General features: G+C 46.3%; 1 protein-coding gene across 1 annotated transcript in view; it reads right to left on the bottom strand.

Moving 5' to 3' along the window:
- The window catches only part of LOC8028178 (polycystin-2), a 33,582-nt gene extending 28,388 nt beyond the window's left edge, over positions 1-5,194 (bottom strand). Inside the window, exons 1-4 of the mRNA XM_042292702.1 lie at positions 4,798-5,194; positions 3,582-3,698; positions 1,705-1,835; positions 136-386 (exon numbers count right to left, since the gene is read on the bottom strand). Of these exons, the coding sequence (XP_042148636.1) occupies positions 136-386; positions 1,705-1,835; positions 3,582-3,698; positions 4,798-5,044 (746 nt within the window). The 5' untranslated portion in view covers positions 5,045-5,194. The remainder of the gene's footprint in view (positions 1-135; positions 387-1,704; positions 1,836-3,581; positions 3,699-4,797) is intronic.
- Between the last annotated feature and the right edge of the window lie 11,917 nt (positions 5,195-17,111).

The raw sequence follows: 17,111 nt of genomic DNA, 5'->3' as shown, positions 1-17,111 counted from the left end.
ACGACACCATGATGTCACGTGACACCGTAAGGTGATGCGGCGAGACAAACACTAACACGAGCAAGAAAGGCCTGTCTATGGTTCCCAATATAAAGCTAACCCTTTAGAAACAAAAAGAAAGGAGAAAGGACGCACGCAGATCCGTTCATGAGACCGAACGGCCCCTTGTCCTCGAAGTGGGGCGAGTATGTGTCGTAGCACTGGGTGATGGCCTTCTTGAAGTCCGGGTGGACGTTGCAGGAGTCGTTGCGCACCCGCAGTTGTCGGATGCGGGGCGAGCCTAGGAGCCGGTTCTCGTAGAGGATGTTCCGGTCGTCCGCCGACGTGCTCCGGTTGTTGTACCAGTTCTCCCAGTAGAGCGAGTTGATCATCACGTCCTCCACAAACTGCGGGGAGGGACAAGAGGACACACTAAGAGAACCGTCCTTTATCGTTCTTTTTGTAAAACCAGCGTGACCATGTTGCTGTGTCATAACACCACTCTTTTTTTTTTTCTTTTTTCTTCTAGGCGACGTAAATAAAAAAAGAATTTTAAAAAGCCTCTTCCGCGATTGCTTGAGTAAACATCGCATTCAGAGCAAGCTCTAGAATGGCGAGGAAAACTGGAAAAGACATACCTATACTCCGTTTCACGATAACTTGGCGAACTGTGGAGGTTGCGGCGCCGCGACCCAAAGAGGCGTCGGAGCAAGGCACGTGACAACATTCCATGCTCCAGGCCACAGGGGCCTCGTTACCGCCACAGTAACAGCACCGTCCGAGAACAAAAAGTAGTTCTGGGCTTCTTTTTCGGCAACTGAACTCGAGCAATTCCATCTCTATTGACACTATGCTACACGACATGGAAGGAAGACGAAGACAAAATACTTTTCAACGATAGTTAATTCGGATAAACCATTTTCTGAGAATGATGTGGCTTTTGAACGATGTTTCGACGATTGCAGCCTAGTAACTGACCGCTTCCGGTCAAAATGCCTTCCTGGCATTAGCACCCACCAAAGATTCGCGGGTAAATTGAGCGTATGGCTGTTTCATAAACTGTTCCCGAAGAGCTTGCTACTCTAGCAGATGGAAATATTGTCGCAGAGGATGTTTATCCGAAGTTAGTAGGTTTCACAGCAAACGACTCTTGACCAGCAGACAACAGCCGGTTCCTCTGGGCCTCGCATTTGGTGCAGAGACACAAACGCTCCCGTGATGTGCTGTCACCTGCCTCGCTTTGACGCTCTTATTAGGTCGCGAGGGCCGTTGCCTCCACAGTTCCCCAAGTTATCATGAAACGGAGTATAGTGCAAGCCTTCGGAGTTGGGACAAAGCCAACACTTTGGTAGAAGAGCTGGCTGTCATATTTTACCTGATATTCTTTCTTCCCATAGAAATGACTCATCTCTGGCAATAGAGCATTTTAAGAGATGAAGTTAAAAAGAAAAGATTGTATCTTCGTCCACCTTGCAGTTTGGGAAACCGGAGTTCACGAAAACCGAAGTTCACGAAAAACGAAGCTGAGCGATAGTCGTCAAAAACATGGTTGCGCTTAAGGAGACATACAAGAGGGAACAACAGACAACACATTGTGTTGTCTGTTTTTTTCTTTTGTGCGTATCTATAAGCACAACCATGTTTTTGGAAATTCAGCACCAACTTTCACAACAGCCCACACTGAACGACAGCGTTTGCAACGAATATCCAGACGGTACCACTCACCGACCAGAAGTTGTCGATGCTGGATGAGCCCCGAAGGTTGCTCACATTGTCCTTGTAGGAGGAGTCCAGAAAGAGGTCACTCATGACCTTGGTCTGGTAGTACATCACGGGACTCATCATCCCAAAAGTCACTGAAACATGAGACATATTAGTGTCTGCACACAATGAAACATTGCTATGGTCATGCAAAACGTTTCTACAGCAAAACTGCTTAGCTATGTGGACTTCGGAGTAACGGCAACTCGGGCATTACACCCTGAGACGAAGGCTGCTAGGCAGGCCTTTAAAGTAATTGGGGATTGTCAAAGAGGTTTGTGTGTGGACGTATTGAGAGTGGTGTTTACAAAAAGAAACTTGAATATTATAAATTCTACCAGCAGCTCCAATTACATGTTCACTTTTGCAGGAATGTTTATGAGATATCTGTTGAGCTGTATCATAAACGTGGTTTAAAAGCATTCTTTTTCGCTCTCGCTGACAACCAAAATTACTTCAATTGTTTGGCACAGCAGTGGCATAGCCAGGAATATTTTTCAGGGGGGTGAAGGAGGTGGGAGGAGGGGGAAAGATACCTGGGATGTCCATGATTTGGAGCGGAGGTGGTGTCAAAATGCATATGTGTGTTAGACGTTCGGTTGAATTTCATGGGGAGGCTGAGCCCCCATGAGCCCCACTCCTGCCTAAGCTACTGTAGCACAGCAATGTAGACTTCAGGATGTGTTCCTCTATCTGTCAACATTTTGGCCTGCTATTCTAAAAAGCTCGCAATATGCCATTGAGGTCAGCCGAGCTCAAAATGAATGCAAACTTGTTTGCAGCCAGAAACCCCTTTTGGTTCGAGACACAATAAAATAAATAGGCAAGCCTCGCACAACTGCTTGCGGCGAGCCTTTCCAAATAGGAACATTTCGACTCTGCCGATTCTCCTCATGCAAATACTTATTTTATTCATGTTTATCTGCCTCAAGGCTGTCTCTGATCAGAGAGCTAATGCATTACATGAACTGCAGACCAGAAGAATCCAGTCAATGAGCCCTAGCGCTGGCCCCACCAGAAACAATGGATGGTTGTTTCACAACGTTTAGAGGCTCTGTAAGCAGGGTGTCTAGCATATCATTATTTTAAAATTCCCTGACTTTTCCAGGTTTTCACTGACAATTACAGGTGAAATTCTCTGACCACTGTAAAAGCGGTTAAATAATAAGACCTTTAAAACACAAGGCATTGAGCACTGTGAAAATCATTTTGCACGGGCTTAATCCAATTTGCATATTCTGACATGGTCGGGTATGTCCAGTCCGGATTAAACGAGCACTTTCTTGCTGCCGACATCGTCAGTGAACAGGCCACTTCCAGAAGCACAATGAAAACACGACGCTCAATTACACATGTCAATAACCGAATGGCAGCATGGCCGCCAGGTGCACACTTTTAGATACTTTCAGCTTAAGGCTTGGATTGGGGTCTGTGGCTTTTCTATTTATTACTAAATGTAGTAGCTCTAACTAAATCTAGCCTAGCGTCGCGCCCTCAATCCAATCCAATCCAAAACTTAGACTGGATTTGTTGGCTGTTCCTATTGCAGTGGGTAGCATACTCTACATCAAGTGACCAGAGCCCGCGCTCCGCTCTAAGCAGAATTTGTTGCCTATTTTTCTGCCCCCAAGTCTTTGCTCAGGGCACCCGATGGGTTCCCGGCTCATTTTCTCTGACTGGGCTTGCTTTTTGACAATATCCCTGACAATTCCCGGTTTTCCCGGTCGCTAGGCACCCTGGTAAGTAAGGCGAGCAATGGGAAAGAATTACACTTGGCGCAATGCTTGAAAGTGAAAAGCTTGCACACAATCTTCCACGGTGATGAAGAAAGTGGCACTTACAAACACAGAGGATCACCAGGAATACAATGTAGATGAGCAGCTCCCTCAGAGTTGTGCGGATGTACCACTCCCGATCCGCCTTGGCACCTCCGCCGAGTTGCCGTGTCGACCACAACCCTGAAACGCAACAACAGCAAGATTCAACAAGGCTTTTCATCTGCAAACTTTTAGCTGTACCGGCTTATTCTAGCAGCAGAAACAGTGAAATCGGGAGGTACGATTGTAGTTTTTCGTTCAGTCATTCTGAAACCAAGCCTATGGAAGTGACCTCACAAACATGACGTGTGAACAAGACATAGTAATAATGTGGGCCAAGAGATAGTCAGCATCGTGGCTTTGCCCCACTAGAGTGGCAAACACCAAGTGTTGCTCACAGACATGTACAATTCACCTTGCCTCATTGAAAATCACTGTTTATGGTTGAAAGCCTCTAATTGGCTTCAAAAGACATATTTGCACGAAGCAGTTCTGTGGAAGCCGATTTTGTTTTGTTGACTGAAGAAAAATTATAACTATGATCGGTAGTTCAAGTTCCCAACGAGTCCAAGTTTTCGCCTTCAGACAAGACACTTTGCTGGCACTCCAAAGCGTCAAGGATGCTGCTGTTTTTTTTTTTTTTTTTTTTTTTTTACTAATTTAATTTATATTTTTGTTTCTTTTTTTTTTTTAAAAGATTTGACAAATTGTTGATAAAGGTATCTCAAAATACGCGCGATGTGTTGGATAAGAGTAAACACTTATTATCACGCCTTTTCCCTTCGCACAGTTCAATACCATCGCGTTAATCTCGGATTCACGATAGATGTGCGAAACGTCGACAAAAAACCTGCATTTTTAAATCTTCGCGCGCAGCCGCCTCCGGTGGACAGACCGGAGTGCGCAGGACGAGAAGGCAACTACCTGGCGTTACCTGGCCCAATGAACGTCGAGGCTACGGTGATCCTCGTCAGAGCGCGAAGAATCAACGGAAGATCCCTAGCGAAGCGACAGCGTCGCTTGCATTGGGTGCATGTTTTCTTGACATTCCATCGGCAACGCGCGGGTTAAAGCGGGGAGTTTTTTTGGTCTGTTACGGCAAACTCTGCCAAAGTTTGACAGTGACGGCAAACCGTCATGGCAAACCAGTCACTAGCAGTACTAACTTCAAAAAGTATATGAGCTTTCAAGCTCGATGGTAACAAAGAATCACGAGAAAAAGAAAAATATAAACACTTACCCCTGAGGCCTCGCAGGCAACTCACAAGGCATCCTTTCTGCTCGGGTACGATGACAGCCTCACTGTCGTCGACGATCTCAAACTGGTCGCTAGCTCCGAAGGCTTCGAGGTCCCTAGACTCCTCGCGGGTGAGCTGGGCGGTGTTCCAGGCCTGTCGCCCGCCGCTCGTTGGACGCGCTGAACTTCGCGGTCTTCGACCGCTGATCGGTCGCGATGTTTCCACCAAGTTGCTCGCTGGATTGCTCATACCCTACCCGGCTCAAAACTCACAGAGACTGGGGTTGCCGTACGCCGGTAGATGAGCCGATGCGCTTCTCCGGAAACTTGAGAGGAATTTCCTATGAAAACTTCGGAAACTTTACCGCACGACAGGAGCAAGGGAGCAACCAGAATGAGCGGGGACTGCGCAGAGCTGGGAGAACAATTCTGGGCTTGTTTTTCGACGAGGGAGAGACGCGATTGGTTCACTTCTCAAATACGTCAGCAAAGAGAGAGGGAGGGAGGCGTCATGGTTGACTGACAACGTTCGGGTGCCATTGCTATGCTCGGCATGGCTAGCTTGGCCTCGGGAACATCTGAAATGTCCCGTTATTTTTTATTTCTTTTTTGCTCTATGGGTCCCGTTTTTTTTTTGTTTTTTTTTTTCTTCTTTAGGATTGAGGGTGGTATTTTTTGTGTGGCTTGAACGCTGCGATACCGACATAGTGTTTATTTTGTTATAATTTTGTTTTACATTTTGTTTCGCGTACGACGGAACTCTTAAAATTCCAGCTTTGTTTCCCAGAAATCAACAAGTTAGGACCCCGAAGGGGAAGCAGATAATCAAAAACCATAACTGTAAACATATTTCTTTTTTTTTTTTTTTTTTTTTAGCGGGCGTTTACGATGGTAACGGTTTTCCCAAGAGGCTTTTCGTGTCATCTTATACTCCATTCCCATTAAGTCCGATCGTAACCAAAGGTACGAACTGATGAGCCCAATCGAGCAGCGCCAAAAGGCCATCGTCCCGGCGCTCATTGCCTTTGTGCAACGGTTGTTGTCATCGTATGCGTGTTGCATATATATATATATATATATATATATATATATATATATATATATATATATATATATATATATATATATATATATATATATATGCAACACGCATACTCATTGATATGTCGAAGACAACCATAGATCTTAGAAGTACCAGTGACCAGCCGCTCCGTCTTCGACAAAACAAAATGTGTTCCTCTTCTTGTTTTATTGAAAGCGAGTGCAAACAAGGTACTGACAAATATCGAGTTCACTGAAATGCCTCCAAGCTATCCTCTCAAATAATTTGTTGTTGATGTCTTTTTTTTTTTTTTTTTCTTTTCTACAACTGCGGAGGACCGTTAATTGCGCAAAGGGAAAAGAAACCTCACGTATTTCATTGTGTGTTTCTGCTATTTTTATACTCCCACCGTTTTCAATTTTCTGTGCATACAGGCACGACGTGTATGTCACTAAGCTATATAAAAAAAGGAAAAAAAGGTAATATTTTTTTGTTAATTTGTATAAATCGAAAAACAAAATAGTCACACGTGCCGCATACCAAACGTCACGCTGGAAAGTCAAAGGTGTATCATGAATCGAAGCTCGTTAACTAACTCCTATTACACTTTTTTTTTTTTTTTGTACAATTTGTTGCTAACCCGTTGGCAAACAGTCTGCCGCAGAGGAACCAGCGACGAACGCAACACGGCTCCGCCGCGCAGCGGCCTGAAGGTGACCGTTCCGCCTGGTGGACAAGTTCGGTTAGGCTTAAAGCACGCGCGGAGCAACGCAGTTCCACTAATGGACGCCTAGCCTCGGCGTCTATCCAAGCGACACCGTGCTCCGGCAAGCGAAAAGCAAAAGTAAAGAAAGAATGAAAATGGGTCCTGCCGCGAAAGTAGATTAGTGCAGATTGCGTTGGACGTGAAGTCCATGAAAGGGCCGTACATATCGTGGACCTACTTGTGCATTCGTGGTGCTAAGGAGAGACTGCGGCTGCGGCCAACACTGTGTTTTGGGCCCAATTTTCTGGGTGTGGTTTAGTTCATTTTGAGGGTTTCTTTTCTTGCGCTCGTGTGTGCGTGTGTGTGCGGAGTGATAAGCCTGAGCTCGGGTCCGTAACGCATGGTAGCCGGACCGTGGCCGGAACCCTGCGGTCGATGTTCATCAGCGCGACCTTTTTCCTTTCGAATTGCTATGCCCATGATGTGGGCCGCGACCAGTCAACCAACCAGGCACAAGGCAACTCGTGAGCGTTCCACGGAAAGTGAGGTATGTCGTTTTCGCGGGTCGATGATGAGGGAACACTGGTACGTGTTGGAAGGCGGGACGCCTGTGGCCCAAGTTGAAGGTCAGCATGGCTCTACGACGTGGCCAGAAGTGAATCGAGGTGTTCGGGCGCGCCATGGTGACATTGACGTCACGTTGGACTCCACGTCACTGGAGGAGTTAAAAAAAGAAAGGGAACAGTTATCATAGTTGCCTGGTTTCAAGAAGTATATCGAACATTTCGGTCCCAAAAAGCACCATCGAGCATATAAGTAGTTTTGGAAAAGAACACAACTTTACATGGGTGTAGCTGCCCGAAAGTAGTGTTTGTGGGGAAGATTTTGCGTTTAATAAAGCTAAACAATAAAAGTTTTTTTTTTTTTTTTTTTTTGTTTATGGGAAACATTGTGTAACGTCACGGGCATCAAAATTTAGTTCAAAACTTGACATGAGCCACGCCTCGCCCTGGAAAAGGCCGGTTTCAGGCACCGTGGCATAAACAGTATAGTACCCCCATGCACACAATCATAAAAGTCCCTTTACATCAGGGACCTTTATGGTTGACTGCGAATCAGATCGCGATCCTCCGCCAATGGCGCATGCTCGCGACCCAAGAGCGCGGGCTGATTCGCCGATTGCAAAGATGCCTATATGTTATGTATCTTATCCTGACCGAATTATTGGGGTATAAGCCGCTATTTACGGTCCCTTACAAGGCAGGAAAGGCCCGTTCACACACTTGCGCTGGACTCCGACCGACTGAGACAAGACTGGTCTTTAAATTTCAGAGCTCATTTTTTCGGTCTATATGTGTTCAAAAGAGCAGTATCACATCGAATATACCAATACCTTGTAAAGAAGTCTCGAAAAGGAATTTTGAAACGAATTAAACGATTAACGAAGATCACCTGGTGGATGTCGCTAACACCTCGCTTGTAATGCCCGTCTAGGAACCTTGACAGCTAGTGACGGTGAGTGTCTCGCCTCCGGCCACGACAAGAGAAGAGGGAAAGGAGGAACTCCCCTCTTCTCGAGAATGCCTTTTGTGTGTCGCAGAAGTCGCTATTGTCCCCCTACAAGATTATAGAAGAATAATCCGTCACTCAAAATTCGTACAAAAGCAGCCGCTTCGGTGGCTGGAACGACTAGGTCATCCTCTCGACGTCAGCCTCGCCGTAGCTTTGCTCGTCCCGAGACGACCACGTCACGATTGCGTTGGATGTCACGTGGTCTCCGCTGGGCCTTCTCTGAGCGCCTGCCAGAGTGGGCCGTTTATAACGAAAGATACAGCCACCAGGCTCAAAATACAAACGTGCGATTGTCATTTACGGATATTGTGGATCATATTCAACCTATTTTTGAACACGACGGATATATTTCAAATTTCGTTGAAGTATCCCTTTAAGGAGCAGATCAGCGGTTGCCATCGCTTGCGACCGACCAATGTCGCGGCCGACGTGAGTCCCCAAGATGGACCAGGCTCGGGTGGGGGTCCAGACCCGGACGGAGCTCCGGGCAGGAATCTCAGCAGGCGACGATGGTTAAAACTCTCCTTTATTTACATGCCAGGGGAGCAATGAGCTCTTGCTATACAGCAGCTAGCCGCAGCTATGAGTCTTGATCTTGGTGAGCTCTCCGAGTTAGGTGAGCTCAGTTCTTTTAAAGTATTTCGGTTGCCATGCAGTCGGGCGGAAACCAATCGCGGAGGTGCACCAGTTTCGTCACCCACGCCTTCTCGGAAAGACCCTCTGTCCAAGTTACGTCACACGTCCGCGCACGCCACACCGAAGAGGTCGTCTTACTCGATGGCGCCATGCATCAACGCATCAGCCTCTTTTGAAGGCGTCGTCCTTGCAGGTGTCTTGGGGCAGGCAGGGCGAGAGCTTGACGTAATGTTCAGGTCCGAGGTCCGCTGGGTTGACCTTGCCCGGGTATTTCCCTTGGGTTTCAAGAAGAGCAGACATTCGGCCGGCTAAACGCCTCGAAGTCACGTTATTTCGGCGGTGAATTACGTGACGACGGGCCTCGCCCGTGAGCGAAACATGAGACGACGAACCAAGGCCGCCGACGTCCATCGGCGGGCCGACGTGCCGATTTCAACAGCCATCCGCACAGCCGTTGCCGATTGCAACACCAATTACAGTCGAACAACAATCCGGCGCGCAAATCTTCGATTTGTGATTGTTTTTCTCGGCTGTTCCTTATATTGGGTTCCGTGTTATATGCAACGGAGAATTATCTCGGAGTGAAATGCAAGCACTCCGGCGATTTTTTTGAGCTACCCCAAACTAACTATATATCTTCGGGATCACCGGGCATTACCATTTCCGGTACGCTCTTTAGTATTGCGAAATTCAGAAGAGTTAGTATGGAGTTTTAGCAGACCGTTTCCACAGCCCGCTAAGCACTCGCGTAGTGCTCCGTAATCCGCCGCGAGACCTTGAACTATGCAGACAAGGCTGGCGGCGCGCATGCGCAGCTGCGGCGTTTTCTTTACGGATACCGTAGCGGAGGAGAAAAACGATCTACTACAACTCTATATTGTGAAATTGGTAAGAGAAAATGACGTCAAAACCAATATTCAAATGTGCCCGTGCTTTCCATTGCTATGATGTCTGAGCCCCTGGTACCAGGCGTCCCAGTTACGTGCACCTCTAGCGGCACCCACTCCCCCCCTTCCTCCCCCCCCCCCCTCCCCCCCCCCCTCCCCCTTCCCTCCTTGAGTGAGCAGTTCAAAGATGGACAATGCCGTACATTTGTTTGGTGCTGCTGCACGAGTGCTGGATCGAACTTCCAAAGCATTCATTGGACACCCGAAACGGTTTGTGATCAGTTGGGAACAAATTCCACAGTCCAAAAAGTGAACTCTTACCTTCCGCCGGATGGATGGATGAATGCTAACGGCTATACCCTTTATAACGGGCGGTAGCCTGCGACATTTAGCCTAGAAATTAAAAACCAAAAGTATGAATCCTCTCTACTATCTCCAGCCAATTTTCTTCTAGTCAAACCTAGTCGACGTTACCCCAGCACCGGGCCCAATGAGAGACAGGGTTGAGACTGGGCCGGAGCCACGCGGGACGGAGTCCCAATTTTCCTCTTTCCCGCCTTTCTCTAGCCCTGTTAGTTAGCTGTACGTCATTCAACTGTCCCTAAATTTCCACCGGTCTTCCAATCGCCTCTTTGTTATTAAAATGCACTAATATATTCTTCTATTCTCGTCTGCAAATCCCAGCGCTCGAGCTAAATCCTTCGCCCCACCGGAAAAAAAAAGGGGGGGGGGAGGGGGGGGGGGAGCAAGCCCTGTGCACCTCAACAGCACATGTTTTATTGTCTCGTGTTCCCCTTGGCATACGTCCCACCGCGTGTTCAATACTCCTGTCCTTGTCTCAAAGAACAACGAGCTCTCCCGTGAATTATCATACCAATGTTCCTTTCCCATTTCCTGTTTTCGTCCCCTATACATAGTAAAGCTGATTTCTCCTGCATTCCTTCGTCCCACATTTTTCTCGGCTTCTTTTACTTCTTTTTCCAAAGAGGTAGTCTGCTCTGCCCCAGAGCTTGACTGTTGGCATTTGAATTTCCGTTTTCGGGTTCGGTTCGTCCATTTAGTGTTCAAACATTTCCCTGTGAGCAGTGTGCCTGCCCACAGCGCCGAATGTGCCTCAAATTTAGACGTAGACGAAGAAGAAGCGGAAAACGAGAGCCAGCCCGTAGCCAGCCATCAGCCATAACTCAACCGTCGCTTTAGTATTTTCTTTTATTTTCATTCATTAAACGTTTTTCTTATTCCACAAAGTTTTACATCATACATAGATGCTTATATACATTTCTCGCTCATCGTGTATCCTCAATTGTGTCTAGCCTTTGTTCAAATTTCAACTTACTGATCGCCTCCCTAACCTCGAAAGATGTCCAGCCCATGTCTCCCTCCACTCAATCATTTGGTGTATTCCCATGCGCCCCCAGTGCCAGTCGGCCCACACTCCTCTGCCGGGTCCTTAAACTCGATTGGACCTCAGATTTCATGCATGATACCGCATTGCCAAGAGACAACCCCAGCACCATGACTCCTTTCCATATTCACCTAACAAGTTCATATCTATTGTTATTTTGCTTCATAATTGCTGCATTCCTTTTTACCTTCTTAGCATATTTCCTTCCTGTTTTTTTAAAGCATTGTTTTCCCTCATTTAGCCATACTCCTAGATATTTATACTTCTCCTTGTGTTCTATTGAAACCTCTTGAATTTTCAGTGGGTTCTCCCTCTCGTCGTTATAACCCAATGAGAGTTCGCTACTGAATTCCAAGCCCAGAGAGTTTCCTTCCTCTCTGCAGATCTTAATCAGCTCCTATAACCCATCCCGGCTATCTGCTAACAGTACAATGTCGTCTGCGTAGAACATTCCTGGTATAACTTGGTGTACTTTTCCCCCTCTCTTCATATATTGTCACGAATGACAACGGATGAGGCGATGATAGCTGAAGAAACTAAATATTTAATGGGGCGAACTTGTGCCCAAAAATAAAAAAAGGAAACAGAAGATAACAGAAGAGCCTCGCGGGCGTCGAATTCGGCGTAACAGCAGAGTCGAACGCTGGGGCGAGACTGACTGCAGATTGCCACGTGGAGCCACTTATGTACGCGCGTTGGCTTCTGGAACAATCGGCCTAGAACTTTCGTCGACTAGAACATTCGGAACTCGAACAGTCGAGAGTGTTCTCGAACTCATGAGAACGCAATGTTGAGGAATAAATAAAAGAACATTTCACCGTCTGGAATCGAACCTAGACTTCCCGCGCGACAGTCAAGCGCGGTAAATTTAACACTCTGCCACGCACGCGGTCGCTCGCTGACGTGCCTGGCATTATGACATATCAAAACCTCAATTGCACTCTTCTAATTTATTTTCTATTCTACTCAGGTATATCATAAAAAGCAGAGGCGATGGGGAACAACCGTGCCTAAGTCCTCTTTTTCTTATTTCTGCTTCCCATATGATGACAACCTAGTGAGGTTCTTTTCTTCTCTGATGATTATGTTTGATGCTGATGCTAGCTGCTTGATGTCAATTTTGAAGTCTCGCCTCTTGTCGAGGATGTCAAATAACGCATCACGGAGACTTGACGTCAACAAGAACAAATGCGTTTACTAATTAAGAGCGAATATAAAAATTACACGAGCAGGATTTTACAGAACAATCATTCTTGCCGGACACGGCAGGAGTCTTTCGGCAAGACCCGCTCCGGGAGCGTACATCTGGTCACTCCCTGGAGCCCGTACAAAAACGTTCCCCTTCCCCAGTCCTCCTCGGGTTTAAAAACCCGTGGCCGCAACTTGTTCCACCCAATCACAGTCCAATACCCCTCCTATTGGGTGCAGTTGGCAACGCCCTCATAACATACATACGAGAGGTCACGCGCCCTTCCTCTGGGGCCCGAACGAGGACCCTTGGGTGATCGCTGGTCTCCGAACACCGGAAGGGTCGCAGGAAAAGGGCCCGAACGGGCACCCTTTCCACGTGTGGCGGCGTCGGCGTAGACACCTGCCAAGGCGGTTCTCCAAAGAGAAGATGACGAAAGCCGACACGAGTCGGAAGCCGAAAGCAGTATCAGGAATCACGGCCTGGCTCCCCTTGAGAAGCAAAGAGAGCCGCCAGGACGGAGAGACGCGGTGCGGTGAGGACCGGAAAGGCGAACATCATCGGGTAAGAGAAAGAAGACCCCGACGAGTCGATCCCAGATGCTGTCCGTTCGGATCACGTACAGGGTCTTTCCAGGTGCACTGCCGCGGGCGCGCAATGATCGGGACCCGACACCGCCGAAGAAAACACCTCACCATCCACCCCTCTGAGCCAAAGCCGCCGTGTATACAAACGGAGAGCCGCCTTCGAGCGGCGGCTTCAGGACACTTGAAGCTCTTCAAATGGAGCGCCCTTTCGACCGCCGCCGCGCATTGCGCCAACCTCACAAACCTTATTATTTATGCACACCTGTTGTAAAAGCTTAGTCAAATGTGCATCTAAATCATACTCTCTCAGCTGTACCGCGAGTTTCTCCTGACTCGCATTGTCTTACGTCCCTTTAATGTCAGAAATGCTATCCATACGGTCTTTGCTCCCCCATCTGTGCCATTTCTATACATTTAAGTGATGATAAATAAGCTATCGTCTAACCTTCTGTCTCTTCAGAGCTTGTTCTGTAGCTCACCTAAAACGTTTCCTGACCATTCTTCTTTTTGCTACCTGCATCGCTGGTCTGTACAGGACCGAGGTTACTGCTATTGGTTGGTGTGATGTTGTGGTATCCTTATTTTCCTTGCCTTCATATAGTAATCTCATTCTGCTTAGTTTTCATGGGTACCTCTGCCGGCATTATTATTTGATCAGTTACCTGTCTTAGCTTTCATTTGCTTTTTGTTTCTAGTGCCTTGACTACCCTCCTTCATATGCCATCTGGGCCTGTCGCCGTTCCTGCCGGTACTTTACTTTCTGCTCTGTCTCATTCCCCCGTGGTCGTCTCAGTTGTCTCGTTAGTTTTCTTGTCTTGTGCTGTATTGCTGTCTAAACAACACACCAAGGGGAGCGAAACTGGCAGAAGAACGTGAAGAGATAGCTTCTGGACCTGGTAAGCCTCAGAACGGCGTGCCGACCTTCCACTAGGAGACCTAGTTTCTTCAGGATGCCTTTTCGACGTTGGTTACAGGAATATATATAGTGTGTGGGGGAGAGGAGGACGGTATGTGGGAGAGCACAGGACGAGGAGGAACGGATGTCGGGAAAGGGATGGAAAGGTAAAGTGGGGAAGAGAACAATGCTGGGCTGGATTTGCAATCCTGTGGGATTTCGGGTGCAGTTTCCGTAAAAAAAGCAAACGGGATTATTTCTTCAAAAGACGCTGGTCATTGTTTGTGAGGATGGCAATACCCTGGAACCAGAGCGTGAAGTTCAGCAAAGTGTGATGAACTCTATGCTCCGTCTCTCTAAAACCGTGCTGTACAGCCAAAGCTACAGGGGAAAGGGTGTATGTCAACCTGTTCAAGAGGAGAAAAAGGAGGAACGGGAGAGAAGGGCTGAGCTTCCCCATTCCTCCTTCCCCTCCTCTTGAGCAGGTAGGGATACACTCTCTCCCCTGTAGCTTTGGCTGTACTGCGCGGTTTTAGTGAGATAGGGTAAACGAACGAAAAGTTCGGGCGCAAACAAGCTGGTGAAGGTTTGACATTTTAGACAAAATCCCGAGACTGGGAGAAAGGAAGGGCAACATAACACGAAGTATCAAAAGACTTCGTGTTGGGCTTTCCTTCCTTTACCCCAGTATCGGTGTTTTGTCTAAAACGAGTATAGTTATTTTGTTACTTATCACCCTTGTCACCCAAACTAAAAAAAAAAAAGGTTGTGGATGCGGGTGGAAAACGCCGGATGAGAATGATAGCGCGGTGAAAGAGGTCGATGAGGATAGCGCTTCTTTTGTAGATAACACGAGTGCCTGCGGAAAGGTTAGCTTAAGGTGAATATTCCCTGTAAGTATCATATAAGAAAAACAAATGTAATAAAAAAAAGGAGGGAGCGGGGAGTTGACACGGCATTTTAATACTTGTAAATCCTAATAGCTACAGGCTTTGAGAGACTCTCTGTTTCCACGGGATATATTCACTCCGAAGGGCTGTAAGGAATTAAACCTATGTATAAGGTAGGACTAGGCATATTTTCTGTCACGGGGATGAGTTGGAGTTAGTCTGCACTATGTACAACTTGAGCGTCTCAAAAGTGTGTACGGCTCGTTAGAGTGGTCCGCTACGGCTTTTGGAAGTTTATTTATGGTATCTGCCAGCCTTGAAAGTCTCATACTCACTTGATGACCTGTTTCTCCGATGTACTGTTTGTTACAGGTTACATATTCAAGGCATAACTACGTTAGGTGATTGGCATGTGAAGCTAGTATTTATCTTGTGGACGTAATTAGAATCCGTACTCGCTACCGTGTTTCGTGTTTGTAGATGCTTGCACAATTTCTTTTATAGGCAAGTGCCACTCTTGTTTATCGTATTTTTGATAGTTGTCTGCTGTTGCTTTTTATGATGAAAGTACCTTGTATTTATATATATATATATATATATATATATATATATATATATGTATATATTGTTTTCTTAATTTGTTTTTTTCTTTTGTTACTGTCATGTACCTGAGGGGTGCTGAGGACCAGACAAGCTGCTTGGAAAGCTTTTTTCTTCAGCCCCCACTATGCTTATACATAGTAAATAAAGCTATTGTTATTATTATTTTGCATTTTTCCCGACCGCAGGACTTGGTTTGTGGAATGAATAGTATGGTTTTGAATTTTAGCGTGAACTAGTACGTATCGGATGTTAGCGTTTCTTTTGTAGGTAACATGGGGGGCTTGTGGGAAGGTTTGATTAAGGCGATCATATCCTGTGAGTATCGGATGGTCGTTGTGCAAGATGCTATTAAAGTTAGGTGAACGTGTTCGGTGGTTTGGTTACTAGATAAGGAATGGAATTATAATTGTGCTTTTCACGTTGAGCCATTGTTTCTGAGCATTTCAGTTTTGACACTTTACTGTGAGCTTCACCTAGCAATTGATCGGGATAATTCCTGTTCTTAATAGTCGTCTTCAGAGACTGCATGCAAAGACTACAGAGTCGTGTTGCCTGGCCAATAAATATTGAGTTTCTACAATGCCTTGGATGGTGACTGTTGAAATCGAGGTACTACTGCCTAATGGTCGGCTTCTTAAAAAGTGTAGTTACAAGTTTACCATTTCGTAGAGTGATTGTGCTGTCTAAAACGTTAACAGAGGTCTTTGACTGCTCGCAAATAAATTTAATGGTGGAATGCACGTTGTTCAGATACGATACGAAGTTATTTAATATCTTTCGTGCCGCGACCGTGTTCCCCTTAAAATTACCCCTTCTCTCTTTTTTTATTTTTTATGCTGTTTTGTTGGAATGTAGTTTTTTCATGCTCAAGTATTTTTACTTCTACTATTATATATATGACTTTTTTCTTTCGCTTTGTCCAATGTTCCTCCTCTTTTTTGGTTTCTCTAAAAACGCTTTGCAACTGTATTTTCTGCATACTTGAAGAAGGGAAGTCTCTTCCCGAAACGTCGTGTATTAAAGCCTCTACTGCTGTTCAAACATTTTTCTACGTTTACGACTTTCTTGGTGAAGACTTGTTAATCTCTCCGTGTTCCCAAGATATTAATATATCGTCAATGTAGCGGAGGTATGGTAGTGGTTCGTAAGGGAAGTTGTCTAGGAGTGTACTTTCTAGAGTACCCATAAACGGGGATGGGCAAAATACATGCAAATATGTATCGAAATACAAATACAAAATACTTCGTCAAAAATGTATTTAATTACAAACCTAACTGCATTTCCAAAAAAGCATTGAAGTACAAGATACAAATACGACCAAATGTTTTTGGTCTCCTCCAAATACTTTTCCAAATACATTCCTCAAAATTTGCGTCAGCGACTTTAGGGCACCTGCAACGGGTTTCTGGGTATCTCATTTTAATTTTGCATCGCACACTCAGGAGTTAGTGTGCGAGGCTCTATAGACCGTTTTACTGAAAGAGGGCGAGAGAGAAAAGGGGAGAGGGCTGCCGGCGCTTTCCCCCTTTCTGATTGTGTAGAAAGAGTGAAAGTCCCAGATGAGAGGCTTGGCCGGTGTTGGGTGTCTGCTGTGCCCCAACTTCGTTCGCGCTTTCTTTTCAGTTTTGAACTCGCAAACTTAATTAGAGTAACGGGCTTCGATGTCAACAGTTCCCCGGTCATCGGGACACCATTGCTCGGTCATAGGGTGCACGAATAACGACAGAAAGCGTCAAATACTGTCCGAGGACCTATGTAGCTTGCAATGAATCCGGCAAGGTGAAGCGGCTGCAATGTCTTTAAGCTCCATCGCTTTCCACATGACCCCGGTCTTGGCGGCAGTGGATTGCGTTCGTAAACCGAAAAGCCATTTCCTCAACACCATCTTCTCGACTGTGCTCGGAA

This window comes from Ixodes scapularis, unplaced genomic scaffold, assembly GCF_016920785.2.
Source record: "Ixodes scapularis isolate PalLabHiFi unplaced genomic scaffold, ASM1692078v2 PGA_scaffold3__209_contigs__length_174095766, whole genome shotgun sequence".
In the NCBI taxonomy this organism is placed as follows: domain Eukaryota; kingdom Metazoa; phylum Arthropoda; class Arachnida; order Ixodida; family Ixodidae; genus Ixodes; species Ixodes scapularis.
This window is presented reverse-complemented; position numbering and strand designations above follow the sequence as displayed.